The following is a 19,052-nucleotide window of genomic DNA, read 5'->3' as shown; positions in this document are numbered from 1 at the left end:
ATTTGAATATAATAATGAATAGTGCATAGTGCATAGTAACTTATAATATTATTTTAATGAATAGTGCATAGTGCATAGTAACTTCATAAATTCTATAAATAGGGACCTAAGGATTTTGAAAATTCATAACTAGGGAGAAGAAAAGTTTAGAGAGAAGGAATTCTAGAGAGATAGAAAGAGAAAATAAGAGAGAAGGTTCTGCCTAGGTTGTGAAAAGAGGAGGAGCATAGAGAAGGTTCTGCTCTAGTTCCGGTTCCGGTTTAAGGAGAAAGAGAGTAGATTCTGCCCAAATTCCTATTTATCCAGGTAAGGGGGGAGTGGGAAACCTTGCTTGGGGGTGTAGAAATAATTGTTAAATAGTCTGTTTGTTGGATTGGCTCCCGATCCCTTGTTTGTTGTTTGATTATTTGAATATACATTATTACTGTGTTTTATTTGTACTACTTGATTTTCTTGTTGCGGTAATTAATAATTATAATTAATGGATAACTTCACTTTTACTATTCTAAAATATTCATTGAATGGAAGACTAAGCCTCCTATTAACTTATAAATTTAGACTTTATTATCTAAATGGAAGGCCGAGCCTCCTTATTTTCATTAAGCTTCCTATTTTACTTAAGGATTTAATTATACCATGAAATATAAATTATATGATCCCTAAAGACCTTTGAACTATTGGACCCTTGACTTAATGACCTTTGGACTGTTGAACTGTTGGACTGTTGGACAATGAACTATTGGACTATTGAACCTTTGGACTATGGGACTATTGAACTATTGGACTTTTGGACTATTGGACTAATAAAATATAATATAAATATGAATTATGCTTATGATATGGTGTATTATAGAAAATTCTGTAACATGTTAAATGTTAAGTTTATGATTGTATGACATGCATCATATGCATATATACTCCAGGTGTGCCGCTGAGGCCGCATACCCACGACTAACAAGGTGTTCCTTTGGGTCACCCACGATATGCTAACTAGGTGTGCCTTAGGGTCACCAATGATGATATGTGAACTTCCGTATGGCGCCACATGCATATATTTATGAGTTGAGTCTATGACATCATTGCATGATAAATAATTATTATATATGATAATGATTATGTGTGTGTGCTATTTAACTTTTATTTCTTCATCTACAACTGAGTGAGATGTTTCTCACTCCCTTGTTATTTTTTTTGTATATGTTTAAATTTTTGTTGCAGGTGATCATCATCATGAGGATGTTGGTGATGAGGCCTAAAGGCTTCTTGGGGCATGCTCTGATAGGATGTGACATCGGGTTTAGCTAGGATTTCTCTTATGTCTTTCTTGTTCTAAAAATATTTTCTTTTCTTGTGTAATTTAATAAATTATAAATTGATTCCTAACTAGGAGGCACTGCCACCTTTACTGGGATTAATTTATAATCTTTGTTTTATAATAACTTCTTGAGTTTAATATTTATGTGTATGAATTATGAATGTGCATCTTCTACCTTATGATACTTATTATTTTATATCATTTTATGAAAATCTTTTATAAATATAGTTTATGTTTATTAATGTGTTGGGGTAGAGGGTGTCACAAGAAGGATGTAAAATATTTAAATATTAGAAGGATATAAGAGTATAATTAAAAAGATGATAATTAATATTATTTGAATTTTAAATGAATAGGAGAGATGTTTATGGGTTGGATTGGTCTAAATTTAAGGAAAAAGAAATCTGAATCAATTAGTTTTAATTAATTCAAATTTTAGAATACTTTTATCTAATTAAATAATAAAAGAATGTAAATTAAATATTTAAATGTAATTGACTTATATTAATTAAATATAACATAAATTATATAGAAAAATAACACACGAATGATTGATTAAATCACACTACTTGATTTATAATAATAGAAAAAAAAATTAACTAAATTTTCTAACACAAACCACAAAGTGTTTAACAAATATCAAACTGTCTAATAGTAATCAAATCATCAACATACACAAAATTGTCCAAATACACAAAGCATATATATACTAAGTTAATTAATAAAAATAATAATATATGAATGATTAATTTGATTAGAGTTGGTTTGGATTTTCGAAAGTGTTAATATGATACTTGGATCAATCAACATTTTTTAATTGGTTTGATTCGAATACAATTCAAACTAGAAAAAATATAAATAATTTAATTGGTTTAATCAACCATTATTGAATTTGTTTGATTGATTTGAACTAATAAACACTTCTATAATGGATAATATTAAAAAATAATTTTTTAAAAAATAAACAAATAAAATTAAATAGAGAGTATAAATTTATATTTAATTTTTTCAAAAATATATTTTAAAAAATAATGTAATTCACTAGTGCTTGGTTCAAGTCATATGTTATATTTGTGCAAAGGTTATTTTAAACACTATTTAATTTAAAATTGAGTAGAAGAATTGAATTTCTCATTACTCTATAGTTAATTCAAAGATACAATTGCGGTGGAAAATTATAATTATGCATTATAAAATAAAATATTAACTATACTTAGCTGATTAAAAAAATGTGGGATTTTTGTAATGATAGTTTGATATGAGAGAGAAGGAAAAAGGGCATGTGTGGATTGAACTTTTAGACTTTTTAAAAAGTAATGTGGTAGATGATTTTGTCAAGGAATTGTTTCACTATTGGACAAAGATTTCATAACAAAATGATTCTTTATCTTTTCTTTTGTTGTTGTTAGTTCTTTTCATTATTTGTGGAGAAGTAAAAAATTGCTGTGTTTGATTATCTAAATTTTCTTGGGCTAGGTAAGATTTGAAAGGGAAAAGTGGTGTGCCAAGTACCAACCTAATGTTACTCTTTACCACACAAAAAGAGTTTTGAGTGATTGGTGCGGAACAGCAAATCCTTTTCCGCAAGTTGGAAGTTAAGGCCACACCAAAGTTGGTTCCAAAATGGGATAGATTCAAATAATTTTATCACCATGAGTAGGAGGGTCAAGCTCAAGCAATCAGATCTTAATTTATGATTGTAATCTATCTTATTTATTTAATATATTATTTTTATATTTCTTGTCTATGTTATTTGAACTTTGGTCTCTAGACTACAAATCAAACCAATCAAGTTATGTAAAATGTTATTAGTTTAAATATAATTGAATTCTATCTCTTAAATAATTTTTTTATAATTATATTATTGATGTGAAGTATTTATTAATTTTGTATTAAAGAATTTGACTAACTACTAAAGGTGCAAAAAAAAAAAAATTAAGATGAATGGGATAATTCGACGAATAAGATTACAAAATCGATGACCTAAAAAAGAATCAAACTAATTTGACTTATTTAGCAAGGTCAATAGGACCAAATCAAACCACTAATTTTCATGCCTAAAACTTATCAAACCTATTTAATTTAATATTTAAAAATAGATAAATAAATAAATAAATAAATAAAATGAGTCAATTTGGTATGGCATGATATGCCAACAATTTAGGACGAGTCACGAAATCAGTGACCCCGAAAGTAAATCAGGTTGTATTGACAAGTTCACATACGTGTATTGGTCTGCACGATTCATATTGAATGGAAGAGTTTGACCCATTTGACAACTCTATTGATCATCTTTAATGAAGTCTCTATTTCTAATTAAGTTTTTTTCTATTCACAAGACTTTAATTACAAACCTTTAGTTAAGAGAATCAAATTTACTTTCACTTCCATCAAATGAGTGACTTATTGATTTAAAAAAAAACTCGTTAAAAATAATCAATTAAATATTTTAATAAAGATTAAAAATCAATAAATTAATAATCAATAAAATTGATAAACACTTACATCAATAATATAGTGAAATGAAATGATCGAGCTATATTATTTTCTAGTGCGATAAATGTTACAAACAAGAGACCCATGAGTGAAGTTGCATGTAAATTAAATGAATTGAAAGAAGAAAAAAAAACTAGTTCAAAAAAGTCCTATTGTTGAAGTGGATATTGGTGGGGTTCAGAAAGGAACAACACAGTTGTGACTTTAGAGTTTGGAGATTGACTACAATTCTTATTGCGTCTAAATGAGGCAAATTTTGACCCCTCCTTTCAAATTAGGACATAACTTTAGCCTTCAGTCACAACAAATATGGAGAATGTAATCAGTTTTCATGGATATGCTGTTACTGTAAAGACATTGGAAAGAGTGAGTTAATGTGTTTGCCTCACAACACTTTCTGAATCACTTATTCATTGATCATGGAGAAAATGGCAAGTTGTTATAAGTGGTTAAGAAGATAATCTGTGGATAATTTTTGGTCCACTGCTATAATGTTCATAGGCTTCACTTAAATATGGTGTAGGAAATTAAAGGGTAATTACCTAAAAAAGAAGGGTGTACTTTGTGCCTATGATTAAAGGAAGAAAAAGGAAAATAACCGAAAATCTAGGCCTTTAACGGCTTGTATAGTTTTGCTTGCTTTTATAATTCTTTACCAATTTTTTAATAGGGTATCTCTTTTCTTCCATAGTGAATTGTACCAATATTAAATATTAAAATATGTCACATTCAATGCAATTGCATATGATGCATTCTGTTTTTATCCAGAGTTGCCTCCATTCTCTTTTGGTCTTTCTTTATTACTATTTTTAATAAGAAAGCAATGATCACTCATGACTCATGTACCATGCTAGTGCTACACTACCCACAATTTGTCTTGTTTTGAAAGCTTTTATGTTCTGAATGTATAATAAGACCAATAAAATTATCAGACTAATGGCACTTTTGAGTGGTGAGTTTGGGACAAACAAGTTTCTATCTTTGTTGTCCCCATTGTATATTAAAAGAAATATGAAATTTTTATTGCAAAAATTTGATGTCATTTTATAAGAAATGTAAAAAAAAAATAAAAAAAAAAATCTTCTTAAAACATTACATATTTCAATTCCAAATAGCTAAATAAACTGTGACTTAAGTAGCTTGGAGAGCCAAAATAAATAAATAATTTAAAATCACCTCACATTAATTTGAAGCACGGATATAAAATTCTAGCAGGATGAAATGGGTTTTTTCACCATTCTAAATTAAAAGAAAACTCTCGGGAGAGAAGGCATTTTTTATTTAATTTTTTTTTTGAACTGAAAATATCTTTTAACAGAAAATGTTTAGGGAAAACATTATCTATTCAAACAAATTTAACCCTCAAAATATTTATAATTTCATTTAATATTTAATTTTTAAAATTATATTATTTTTTGTATTATTAAATTTTAAGTTTATAAATTTAAAGTTTTAATATTTAATTTTAAAAATTATATTTGTTTTTTCATTATTAAATTTTAAGTTTATGAATTTAAATGTTAATTTTATTATATGTATATATTTAAGATAATATTTATAATTTTATTTATTTTTTTAGTATTTATAGGTAGTTGTTTAGTGGATTAGATAAAATGAAATAAATTTGATAATTTTATTCTTTTGATTTAAAATGAACAAAAAGCCTATGGAATGATCAATCGGTTGTCACACGGACATACATTATAGTGCGTGTACTTCTTACATTACTTAAAAGTATTCCAATTACCAAACCAACGCAATTCCTTTGTTAAATATACGAGAAGTTGAAGTTAAATATAAAAAATTTCATTACAAAATTTAACACATTTAATACACATCAATTTATGTAATTCAACTATAGTGATTCACTAGTTTCATCATGAGCCATTAACCCATTACCACTGAGTTCATCACCGGTTTAATTCTGGTAACATTAATTTGTTTGAGTTAACAATAAGTCAAAATTAAATATTACTCCCTCTTTTTTTTTTTTTTTTTTTTTTTTATAGTCGTTTTGACACTATTTTATTTTCTTTTTTCATTGTTACTTTTTTTAAAATCAATGATTTATTAATTTTTTATTTTTATTTTTATCCTTGATAATTAATGTGTGTTTACTAAACAATGTGTTTATTCATTTTCAATGTATCTATTTTTTCTCCAACTATCTAAAGGGTATAACAAGAAAATAAGTAATAAATACTTTGAAAAACTAAAATATGAATCATTTTCTTAAATGTAAAAAAAAAGGGAGAAAGTAATATCATTATATTTAATTCTTGACTAATTATTGACAGTAAAGTAAAATAATAAATTATTAATTATTAATACTAAAAATACTTACTATACTGTCTAATTTATTTTCCTTCATATTGTTTTAAATTAATCATTTGAATGCAATATATGTAAAACTTGCAAGCTGATTAGAAAACCACTAGGCTTATCTTTAACTAAAATATAGTGTGTAGTATTTAGTTGGGGGAAATGACAAATACAATATGACTCGACCATAGTGTAGATAAAAATGAGTTAGATTAAACTAGATTTTATAAAATTTGAAACTTTTATTATTCTTGATTCTAAGGTTTTAATCTATCTTGTTTAATACACATCATAGGTATGATCTAACCTAGATTTGAGGTGAACTGAACTACAAACATCCAACAAATGACCTAATTGTATTTACATTTCTAAAACTAACCATTGATACACTAAACTATTTTATAATAGCTTAATCATCTTAGCCAGTTAGGTGAAACTGAATTTCAGAAACTCAATAATGTTGTCGTTGAATATATCAGCCCATCTTTTCTTTCTTATACAATAAATATTTGAATGACTATTCATTCTTCCTTTATCCAAGAAGATACAAGTTTCAGATGTGATCTGATCCACTAACATGTCAGTACATTATTAAAAGACTGAAACATTTTATAGTCCATTTTCTTTCATAATGGTATGCCGCTATATATTGAGTGTTAAGGAAGATTGTCGCTATGAATGCATGCTTGGTCCCAATACATGTTTAAGATATGCATAGTTTATTATAGTAACATGTCGTCACAGTGAATTAATTGTAGGGAAATGTCTTATCACATCAAATACGTAAATCAAAGTAACTTTAAATTAATTTCCATTACTACAGGTTGGTGGTAAGCCATTCAATATTTTATAGATGAATTGTCTATTTTCTTAATGAATGAAATTCTCAGTACACACTACATTGTAGTGGAACACATTGAGAACACGTCACAACAATAACTAATCAGCGGCGTAAACATTTCCACACATAAGGAAAACATGGTTTCTCACAGGTTACACTACTTAACCATCACATATAAAAAGGTTATGGGGGTTTTGAAAAGGTGAGAGGCACAATCTATACAACAAGAAGAAGTAGTAATACATACAAATCCTTCATAGGTAAAAAATCACTTCATAGGTAGAATAGTAACATATTTCTTCATTACATTAACTTTGTTAAGTAGTATAATAGCTACTAGTAACTTCCTCTAGTTAAAAACACCATAATGATTAAAGCTTCACCATAAGACTAACCCAGACAAATTGTGCTGAAGTTGATAAGAACACCGCACTAGTAGTATTCACATAGAAAATAAGTACCAAATACCAACTTTCTTTAGTAATCATAATCATTCTTATCAACCTTGATAGGAAATTTTTCTCTATTTACTATCATTGGTTTCATCAGCTTGAATGATATTTAGTGTATATTTTTATTTTTTCCTTTTTCATGTCACTTCCCATGGACTCAAAATCAAGGGTGCCAGCCCATAATTTATGACCGATAGGAACCCGCACATGTCTCAACTTGGGCTGCTTTTCACAAAAAAGAGACCTCAACAATTATGGACCAACATGCATAACGTGCTTTACCCAAAAATAAAAAACAGCATACATATTGTGATCAAACTAAATATCCCCAGCATTGAAGACAACTAACATCAATTCATCTACCACAAGCAGCTTCAAGTGGCTCTATATGAATTAGTTCTAGTCACAATAAACCCATAAAATTCATGTTTGATGCCAGCAATTAAATTGTTGATAGACAATGAGACATAGTCCATACAGTACAAAACAAACCATAATACATAACAATGACCATTCACCTTTAAAAGCTGCGCAGATGATATAAAAATTTGAATACAAATGCAATTGTATGGAATGTCAAATTGGCTTTCAATTTTATACAAGACTATCAAATGGCCAATAACAAAATAAAGAAACCAGAGACAAGAAACTGCATTACATGTTAATTCTAAAGTATTATAATAAATAAGACTCGTGATGAAAGGGGAAAAGAAAAAACATGAGTAGAAAGATATAATTAAAGGAAAAATTACATCTGGTCTTTGCCATCCATTTTGGATAGTGCATTATGCATTGGATTGAGAACAATCAATCCAATTCCCCCAAGCCTATTGTTAGAGCTTCTAGAATGGATAATGCTTTTGGATTGAAAACTTTCACATTAAAATGTGAGATTTTGGGATAGTATAGTACTTTAAGTTTTAACCAATTTATATTCGTGACAGGGTTAACAATCAAAGCCTCTAAATATGACGACCTTCCTTCAATTTTTCAGACAGGAACATAAAAAAAATTGCCTGTTTTATCAAACTTCACGTAGGGTTGTATTAGTCAGGCAACAGCCAACATAAAACCTTTTTGAATCTTTTCTGACATGGAACAAACAGGAAATCAATTACAATTTACAAGAACACCTATGATCTTATGGCAAAAATCCTTTAATAAAGACTTTATCCTTTATTATGGTTTTATTGAACATTTGATCGTTAATAAAACCTAGTAATGACTGATCCATATAACAGACCCACCTGATAGATTACGGTTTGGTTGTTGTCGTTGGACACACACACAATCACATGAATAAAGTATACTTGTTTAATAAGTCATCATTCTCACTTGAAACTACAAATTTGTAAAATATTATATTCCAGATAATTTTAGTTTCCCAAATCCCGTCCAGGTCCCATTGCTTACTCAAAACAACAAAGCCTAGGGAATGGGCAAGAGAGAATTAGAAGACCCATTACCATGATTAACCTACAAGTAATTTTATACATACAAAGTGATTCAAGTAACTAAAATTGTGACACTAAACATTTCCTCACAATTCTTAATTACTGAATCTGCTTCTTGTCCTACGAACATGGACAATGAAGCAAAGTTGCAAGCTAGATTTTGATAACTAAACAGTTGAGGTGTAAAGTCAGGTACCAAACTAGAATATCAATCCTCCAGTTCAGTACTGACAAAAGTGGTTTATTGATCTATTGGGGGTAATAAGATGTTTGGTAATAATGTTGCGGATCAATACCACCATAATTAGAGGCTCTATCATAATAACCAGTAGGCACATGTGCCTCTGACGAGCTTAGATGAGCACCACCTAGACTGGGGTTGCCACTGGGACCCATTGGGAGACCATCATGACCATAAGGTCCAGCTGAACGAACTGCATAAGGAGGAACATTTGGGGAAGGAGCCAACATGCCATATGGCATGGCTGGCGTGCTCATGTATGGATTTGGATGCTCTGGAAACAAACCTGATGGATGGGCAGGAGGTTGCTGGTAGTGGTGCATTGTTGAATTGACATTATTGATGTTCTTGAGGACAGGTGCAGGGCCAACTGGAGCAGATGTCCAGGGACGCTTGATACCAGTCTGTTTTGGCTTCTGCTTATTTCTCCTTTGCGGCTGTTGTTGTTGTTGCTGTTGCTGTTTGCGCTGAGAATTCTTTGCAGCAGAAGCTAGTACAGGACGCATAATATCTGTCTTTTGCCTCTTTAATTGCTTTATACGCTGCTCAAGGCTAGCTCTTGGGTATTCAGATTCAAGCTCATGATTCTCTATAATCTTGATCACTGATCTCAGCGTATTAATTTCTTTATTTGTACTCTCAATCTGCAAAAATGCCTCAATAAATATAGGGTTTACAGCACCATCAATTAGATTATATATCAAGGTGACACTTACTGCTGACTTTGGTTCCTTGGAAAGTCTAGTGGCAAGTTCCTTAGAATGTTCCACACAAGCTTTCAAAATAGGAACAGGTGGAATCCTATCAGCAAGATTAAACTCAAAAATATACTTGACAGCTGCCATATGTTTGTCGTTAGCTATAAGTTTCTGGACAATATCTGCAAAACACAAACAAGCATTGCCATACCATTAAAATTACTTAAGAAGGTAATACTTGAAATTAAGCATGTAGTTGCCACACACACACATATATGTAACAATTATTAGATAAACATAAAACTGTGGTGCACCATAAATTAACTAAAATTCATTCTTGTTCTTATTACCTCCACTGTCAGTGCCTCTTCTCGTGTGAATGCACATGCATGTGTGTGTGACTCTGTATATACAAGCCTCCTTACTTGTATATGCAGTTTAGCATCCTCTAAACAGTAAATGGGCAAACACTAACTCAATTTGGAAAAAAACAAATTTAATTAAGACTAAAAGAAAGTAATTTTACATTAAGAGATATATACATGGATAAAAAAAGTTACCACTTTAATTATGCTTAATTGTGCATTCTCACTCTCCTCACTTTCCTTTTACATTTAATTATGCAGCATTTTTTGTCAACAAGAAGAGAATCATGGAAACTTCCCCCGGATCAACATTAAACCTTGCTAACACAGCAAAATGTCAGTGGTAGTGGAAGATTCCAATTTCCAATGATTAACCAAGTCTTGGGAGTTACAAGCAGGAGGAAATTACAAGTTTGAATTGGTAGCTGAATTTTTTTTTTCTCCATGCCAATAGGATAAAAGGGATCTCATGGTAAATAATACTACTGAGTATTTAGTTTTTAACTGAGCTCAATGACGCCATATGATCCATGTAACCGACCTCACCTAGTGAAATAAGGCTATTGTTGTCAATAGGATAGAATTATCTAGTTCATCCATAAAACCACAATGGTTGCATCAATTAAGGAATCAAAAGTAGAAATTTATCATTGGGAAGTTGCATTGGAAATCATGAGAACTGTGCTGTTACACTTCCCAATAAAAATTACTAATTGCACCAGTGGTTTGTTTCATGAAGCTTTCAGTGAAAAGGATATGCCTTTAATTATTGAACAAGTTAATAGCAATATCCTATGATTTGCTGCAGTCACAAATGCCACAAAAGATTATATTTAAGAGATTACTAAAGATGACAACTTGAATTAGTTGGAGGATGTTTATGGGGCAAGTCATGGCTTCATAGTAAATTCGTAACAATCTGTATAGTTGACAGGAAGGGGGGTACAGAAGGTGTCATAAAAAGGGATGACACTTTGTTAAATATTTTTTTATAGCATAAAACTACCTTTTTTACATGTTAAACTTGTGATGTTTCCAAAATCATACTAAAAGAATGATATTTTAGTCCTTTTTTAAAACTTAGATGATGCTAACATCCATATAAAGGGAGGAGCTACACTACACACACCACATCTATCTTGCAAAATATTTTAATGGTTACATTACATATCAAGGTTGTTGGTTACACATACAAAATTTTCCACATACCTAAGATTATTGAATTTTACCAAGAGGAAACTAACTAGCCCTTCCAAAATAAGAAGCCCCTTTACAAACTTCACTTAGCTCACAATAAAACTAATATCTTTAGGGTACATTAGTGAATTTTTTACTAAAATAAAATATTTTTTTTTTACTAAAATAAAATTTTTTTTAAAAAATTTTACCAAAAAAGCATCTGTACCACTTTATTTACCCAAATAGAACTTTTTACTGTTCACGTTCAGAATTCGGTTCCCGGGAAACCGAATTCTGAGCTATTAAATTTTTTTTTAATTTTTTTTTTTGCGTTTTTGGACCTGAGAATGGTGTAAAACTGGAACCGGAACGGCCCGTTCTGAATGGAGAATGGGCTGTTCTGCAATGAGAACGCCCGTTCCGCAAGTAGAACGGCCCGTTCTCCATTCAAAACGGGCCGTTCCGGATGCAAAAATACACACATAACGAATGCATCAAAACGGGCCGTTCTGCTTGTGCGTTCCAGTTTCAAAAATAACAGATTTTTCGTGCCCGTTCTGCTTGGAGAACGGGCCGTTCCGGTTGCAATATTTACCCATAGCCCGAACTACAAACAGAAAAGAAAAAAAAATTTAAACACTTCTCAGAATTCGGTTCCCCGGGAACCGAATTCTGAGCTAAAAAAAAATAAAATTTGAAGTTCAGAATTCGGTCCCCGGGGAACCGAATTCTGAACATGAACAGTAAAAGGTTCTATTTGGGTAAATAAAGTTGTACAGATACTTTTTTGGTAAATTTTTTTTAAAAAAATATTATTTTAGTAAAAAATTCGTACATTAGTTTGTTTTTGCTTTTATTTTCTATCAATACATTTTAAATAACAATTAAAAAAATGTCACATTATTTTCACTGTATTTTCTGATTCCACACTATTTCCAGTTCTTTCATCTTCTTTTGCAGAATCTTGAAAACAGAAGACAAAATTTAAACAAGAGACCCATTTCAATTCAAGTTATGTCACTTGCACATACAAAACAAGTCATAACTCTCACTACCATTCGTTTCTTTCTTTCTCTCTCCTCTTTCATTCATCAACACTAACCATTCTAATTCTAATAATCCTATGTGAGAATGTGCACAAAATTCAGGCCCAACAACCATTTCTCTTTCAAACTATATTCTTAAGCACAACCACTACCCCCATTCCTTTTTAACTGTCTTGAAAGGTTTTTATACACAAACTAAGAAATGTACTAATAATTTTCTTGTTTTTCACAAAATAGTGTCAGAGTTTCCAATTGTATCACCCTTTTTCATTTCTTCTACATGATAGATGAATACTTAGGTTTAGTATCATAAGTATTGTTGGTGTTGTTCTCTGTTCTAATTGGTATTTTATCTGAGTAATACACATTGACATTTAATAAAATCTTTTATTACGCATATCATCAATATGAAACTCCAATTCTGATCGAAGAACAAAAGTCAAATTCCGTCATCCCATTTTATCCTATTATAGAACACCAAATTCCACCATCCTCAGAGCAATTAAAATGTCAAACAGCATCAGCTCATAAAAAAGCCAGCATCCTTACCAGGAACTCTCTCCGTCAACCCGACCGCCCGGCACATCTCGAGGAACTCGGCGTTGGCGGGGCCCATGACCGAAATGTCAACAAGTCCATCCAAGCTGAATTCAGAGACCAAACCAAACGCATAAACCAAATGCAGAAACCCCAAAGCTCCAAGAGCACCGGGATCATCATCACCCACCACCCTCTCCTTCCATTCCAAAGCCAACCCCCTGGCTCTCACACTCGCCTCACCACTCACACTCACACCAGAAGCCCTAAACTGCTTCATCAACACAATGCAGGTCCTCCTCATGTTCCTCAACTCCCAATCCTTCAATTCGCCACACTCTTCTCCATGAAACCCCTCCAACGCTCCCAGAACCACCACGCCCGCATCCGGCGCGTGCCGAAACGCGCCGGGAAGCTCCGCCTGAACCCTGTCCCTGTCCTCAAAGTGGTCATTCAAGTAATTCCTCAAGCCCACACCGTCCATTTTCTCGCAGAGATGGATTAGCTCCTCCCTGGGCGCAACCGGACCAGGAACGGCGTCGTTTTGGGGGGACACCCCAGGTGAAGAATTGTCACGGTTGGGTGATGGGTCGGCAGGATTTGATGAAAAGGTCGCATTTTGGGGGGTTTGGGGTGGTGGGTCGGAAATTGGGGTTAGGGTTAGGGTTAGGGTTTGGGATTGGGATTGGGATTGGAGGAGGTGGAAGCGGTGGGAGAGGGAGTGGTGGAGCGAGGTGAAGTGGGAATCGAGGTCGGGCCATGAGAGAGGGAGGGGATTGAGAAGGGATTGGAGATCGTCGTAAGCTTTCTTCAGATTCTCTTTTTTGGAATCGACAAGGTTCAGGGCTTCTGAGATCGTTTTCAGTGCAGACATTGTTAGGGTTTTCTGTTTTGAGAAGTGGTCGTGCTCAAGTTGAACGTTGACGGAGGGGGCAGTGATTTCTCAAATTATGAAAACCGTTATTTTAATATATTTTTTTTTAAATAATTCACCATTTTATATTTTTCTTTTTTGATTAAGTACGGGGCTAGCCCAAACAAAACTAAATTATATTAGAATAATCGTCAGATAAAAGACTCCAGTGGGGTTGCTTATAAGCAACTTTCTGTGTCACATCAGTTCTGACTCATTTTTTGGGTTGTTTAAATTTAAGCAACTCATAAAGTGGGTTAAAGCTGACGTGACAGTGATGTAGCACAGGAAGTTGCTTATAAGTAGGGGTGGGTACACAGACCCGGGTCCGCAGACCGGTCCGTAAGTTCGCGGATTTCGCGGATAATAGGCCCATTTTTTTCAAATTCGTATAACTATGTCTAATTTTTGAGCTCGGCCCGTGAAGTCCGCGGATTTCGCGGATTTAATCCGCGGGCTCGCGAGCTAGTCCGCGGACTTCACTAATTAATATTTTTAAATAATATGATTTTAATATTAAGTTGTGTATATAATTTTTTAAATTATTATGACATTAAAATTATGTTTAGTTAATATGTATTTGTCATTTGAATTACTTTTATGATATTTTAATACTTTTATTATTAAAAGTTTGGTACTATTATTTAAGTATTTGTACTTATTTTTATTTTAATATTTTAATATTTAGTATTTTAAACCATTTTAACTATTGATAAATTTTAGTATGATAAAATTTAGCTTATAAATACAAAATATTTTTTTTTCTTCTAATTTTATGTATTTTTATTTTTTAAAAATTTATTTTTTTGAACCATTATTTAGGTCTGCGGACCGGTTCGTTATCCTCGGATTTTGGCGAGCCAAATACGAACTTAAAAAATAAGTCTATTTATTTTACGGACCAAACTTATCCGGCCCGTATAAAACGCGGGTTTTACGGACTGGGCCTTAAACGGGCCAGACCGGTCCGTATACCACCCCTACTTATAAGCAACCCCCACTGTAGATGCTCTAAGGAGGGGGTGAGCTAAAAATTTGAATTCTATCTAATATATATATATATACCTCTTTTAGCAAAACAATCCGTTACCTAATTGGCCTCACGGAGAATATGATTACACTCCACAATATGGTTATCACTTGTCATACTAACTATGAGATTAACCAAGGAATAACATGGATTCTCTTTGGAGCACCATTCATTGAGAAATTTGACTACTAAAACAGAGTCAGATTTAATTATAATTGGATCAGAAATTCCTCTCTCAATTATGATCCGCAAACCATGATATATTGTCCATAATTCAGCTGGACCACGAAACATCTCCTCAGCATACCTACGAAAGAAAAAACAAAATTACCTGAACTATCCCACAACACTCCTCTACAAGCTACTATTAAGTTTACATCAACTATACCATCACAATTCATCTTCAATATGCCCTCTAGAGGAAACATCCAACCAATAGAAACAAGTGATCTTTGCCTCCTATTACATATATCCTCTTTTAAGAAAATTTTTGCCATTTCATCAACCCTTCCTTTAATCTCACCCACTAGTCGAGTACTTTGAAAATTTTCTTGCTGGAATACAATAACATTTCGTGCTCGCCATAATGTATCCATCACAATCACAAGCATAAGACACCATTAGGGATTAACATGAATTAAGTTCTCATGTAGCCATGTCACTAATGGAAGAATGAAAAACTCATTGTGTAAGTCTTCAGTTCCCACAACACACCATATTTCTTTTTGACGCATTACAATCACGAAGTATGTGCAAAATGGTTTCACTATGATTGTTACAAACAGGACAATTCCCATTTAGAGTGAGTCCCCTATATGCTCGCCACTCATTAGTACATAAACTTGAATGTGCCACCCTCCCAAGGAAGCACTGAAGTCGTTCTGGTCCCTTCCACTTCCAAATAACCTGGAAGAGAGGTAAAGGATTTGTAGCAACCCGTAGGGAGTGGAAGGTAGACTGTAAGGAGAAGCGGCCATTCGATGTTGCACCCCACACAAATATATATGCATCGGGCACCAAAGATGGCGATGCATGCGCTAACAATTCATTCCACACTGAGTTAGGAAGCAAGCCTCTAATTTGATCCAAATTCCATTTCCCTTCAGGTGTAACATAATGTGCAACAGACTTAGAAAGTTTGTCCAATGGAACATAATGTGTAGCTTTTTCAACCAGTTTGGTACGTGAAGGAAGCCAAGTATCTTTCCAAAATGATACCTTAGCTCCATCACCTATATTCCATGCCATGCATTTATGAATATCTTCCCATGCATCACAAATCCCCCTTCAGAAGTTTGAGCTGTTTGGCCTTTTTACAACCATAGGTATGTCATTGGATCCACATTTATATTTCCCGCGGATAACTTGGACCCAAAGTTTATTCTGTTCAATACATAAATACCACTTGTTCTTCATCATAAGGGCTTTGTTAACATTTCGAGATTCCCTCAACCTAAGGAGGTCTCCTTCTACTTTCGGTTTGCAAATTAAAGACCATGCCACAACATGGATACGACGTTGTTCTCCATTGTGACCCCATAAGAATGAATGACAAGCTTTGTCTATATCATCACAAAGTTGACGAGGTAGAAAAACCGTCTACATAGTGTATACTGGGAATGCAGCCAAGACAGATTTAGTAAATGTGAGTCTTCCTGCTATAAAAAGAGTCTTCGCCTTCCATGAACTAAGCCTTTGGTTGACTTTGTTAATGATTGAGGAATACAACCTTTTATTAACCCTGTCATGCTGAATTGGAACTCCAAGATATTTCCCTAAATTATCCATTCGTTGAAAACCTAAAGTTGAGCTAATCCCCTCCCTAACCGACCAACCAACATTTTTTGAGAAAAAAATACGTGTCTTTTCTAGGCTCATTTTTTGACCCAAGCTTTTACAGAACAACTCCAAACAGGATTGGATGACTTCTACTTGATCAAGTGAAGCCTTAGAGAAAAGGATAAGATCATCCACAAAGGTCAAATGAGATAAAGAAGGACCTTGTTTAGATAGAGAAATTGGTTTCCAAAGCTTCTGAGAAACTACTACTTCAATAATATGGAATAAACGCTCCATACACAAAACATAAAAATAAGGAGACAAAGGATCCCCTTGTCTAATGCCCTGAGAAGGATGAAATTCTTGTAAGGCCTCACCATTCCAAAGCACATGTGACAAAGGTGTTGAAATACAAGCCCAAACCAAATCAACAAAATTCTGAGGTAAACCAATATATGTCAAAGTATCTAGAATGAAACTCCAATTCAAACGATCATAGGCTTTTTCCAAATCAATTTTAATTACCATCCACCCTTTATTTCCAGTTCATCTCTTCATGGAATGAATCACCTCCTGGGTAATAATGATGTTTTATGGAGTTTATGTATTATATTGTATGGATTGCATGTGACTGGATTTTCCTGATTTTTAGGTTTTGGATGGAATTTTCTAGGTTTTGGGGGTTGCTGTATGAATTTGTGTCAGGCTTATGTTCTTGGCGCCAGGCGTGCATTCATTAGGGGTAACCATTTCTTGATCATGTTGGGCGCGAGGTTAGTCGCGCCGGGCGCGATTGTAAATGAGAGTCTCTAGATGAGTTCACGCCGAGCGTGAGGAGAACCACGCCGGGCGCAATACCAGATAGTGGCCTTGCCTAGTAGGTTACTGATATGGCGCCGGACGCAGGGTACGTGCGCCGGGCGTGGAGACCTCTAGAGGTCTCTGTCTAGATGGCACCGGGCGTAGGTGGGTGTGCCGAGCTTGGAGACTCCTATAAGTCTTTGTCTCAAGGACGTCGGTCGTGGGGATTCTACACCGGGTGTGGATGAGTTTTAGATCCTCAGGTTGGGTTTAGGTCGGGCGCGAGCTGGCTGCGCCGGGCGTGAGTATGTTTAGTGATGTTGAGTAAAAATGATGCTTATGCATGTTTAAAGTTGAAGATTTGAGCATGTATGTATGATATATGATGTATGGTGGTGTATGATTCATATGTATGCTTGGTAATGATATGTATGAATGTTTAAATATGATATGACATGTGTATATGTTCATATGAGGATGATTATTGATCATGATGGTGGATTGGCCATGTATGATGTATGATGCATTATTGCATGTGATGCCTTATGGCATGTGTCTAGCCTAGGACTTGAAGAGGGGAAAATATTTTTGAACTGGAAGAGCTCACATAGAGTTTCTTGAGAGTGGTGCTTGGATAAACCACTAATATAAATGAGAGTGGTGCTTAGATAGGCCACTGGTTTGGGTGAGTCTCCTCTAAGTCCTTAGTTAGTGTTGGAGTGGGATATGAGGTCGAGGGTTATTCCCTTAACCAAGCATTGGGGAAGGTGTGTGGTTCCTTGCGGATAGTCGGTGGGCGAACTCCACAAGTGACTTGGCAATGCATGTCAAGGTCGTGGTAAGCCTGTATCCAGCTGTACTATACCTGACGGTGGAACTGGACTTCCAAGTGTGTAAGTGACATCATCCGAGTAAACCCGAGTGAGGATTTATATCCTAATTAGTCGTGACCGAGCGGACGCATTGGGCGTGAAAACGATTGGGGTAGTTTCGGTAGGATTGGGATGTCACTTATATTGCTCTGTGATTAGGGAGATCTCCTAGGTGTATGCGTGACGCTGCATTAGATGATTGATATGCATTGATATCTATCATGAGTTGCTATTATTGCATGATTTCTAGTATGATGAAGTGTGGTGTTGACTTCATATTTGATGAATTGATGATTGATTGAGATGGGAGTCCCTTTGGGACTTGATTGGATGAATGTGTAGTATAGATTTTTATTCTATACTTGTATGGTTGCTTATTAAACTCTAGCTTACCCTTCTGTTTTCATGTGAATGGACTGCAATGATCATACTGTGTATGGGAACAGGTCAGGGGTTAGGTTGGAGCTGGTTGCGGTGTCTATTGCGAGATGGGGAGATTTGTTCCAGTGTTACAGTTACCATCTTGGGTAATGTTTGTTTGTGCTTGACCGACACTAGCATAGTATTATTTTGGATGACTGTATATGCATAGTTCTATATTTTGTACATAATACTTATAACTTTATTCATATGTATATTCTGTTATCCAGCTTAATATTTTATTTTAGTTCACTAATTTATTAGTGCGATTCCACTAAGTGTAGGGACCAC

At 33.7% G+C, this 19,052-nt stretch overlaps 1 protein-coding gene and 1 long non-coding RNA gene across 2 annotated transcripts; one reads left to right on the top strand and one right to left on the bottom strand.

Annotated features, from left to right (window-relative positions):
* Window positions 1-1,516, top strand: LOC145954410 (uncharacterized). Its single transcript, XR_014431621.1, has 2 exons — window positions 1-306; window positions 1,219-1,516. It is a non-coding gene; the product is annotated as an uncharacterized LOC145954410 (long non-coding RNA).
* A 7,206-nt stretch (window positions 1,517-8,722) lies between these two features.
* On the bottom strand, window positions 8,723-13,901 carry LOC109813064 (FRIGIDA-like protein 1). The gene is made up of 3 exons (XM_020377178.3): window positions 12,959-13,901; window positions 9,838-10,001; window positions 8,723-9,765 (listed from the first exon to the last, which is right to left on the bottom strand). Exons 1-3 carry the CDS (start codon window positions 13,818-13,820, stop codon window positions 9,130-9,132), a joined length of 1,662 nt encoding a protein of 553 aa, XP_020232767.2. The 5' UTR covers window positions 13,821-13,901; the 3' UTR covers window positions 8,723-9,129.
* Window positions 13,902-19,052: the final 5,151 nt, after the last annotated feature.

Source organism: Cajanus cajan, chromosome 2, assembly GCF_000230855.2.
Source record: "Cajanus cajan strain Asha chromosome 2, NIPB_CcT2T_4, whole genome shotgun sequence".
In the NCBI taxonomy this organism is placed as follows: domain Eukaryota; kingdom Viridiplantae; phylum Streptophyta; class Magnoliopsida; order Fabales; family Fabaceae; genus Cajanus; species Cajanus cajan.
Note: the sequence above shows the minus strand (reverse complement) of the source record. Positions and strands in the feature narration are given on the sequence as shown.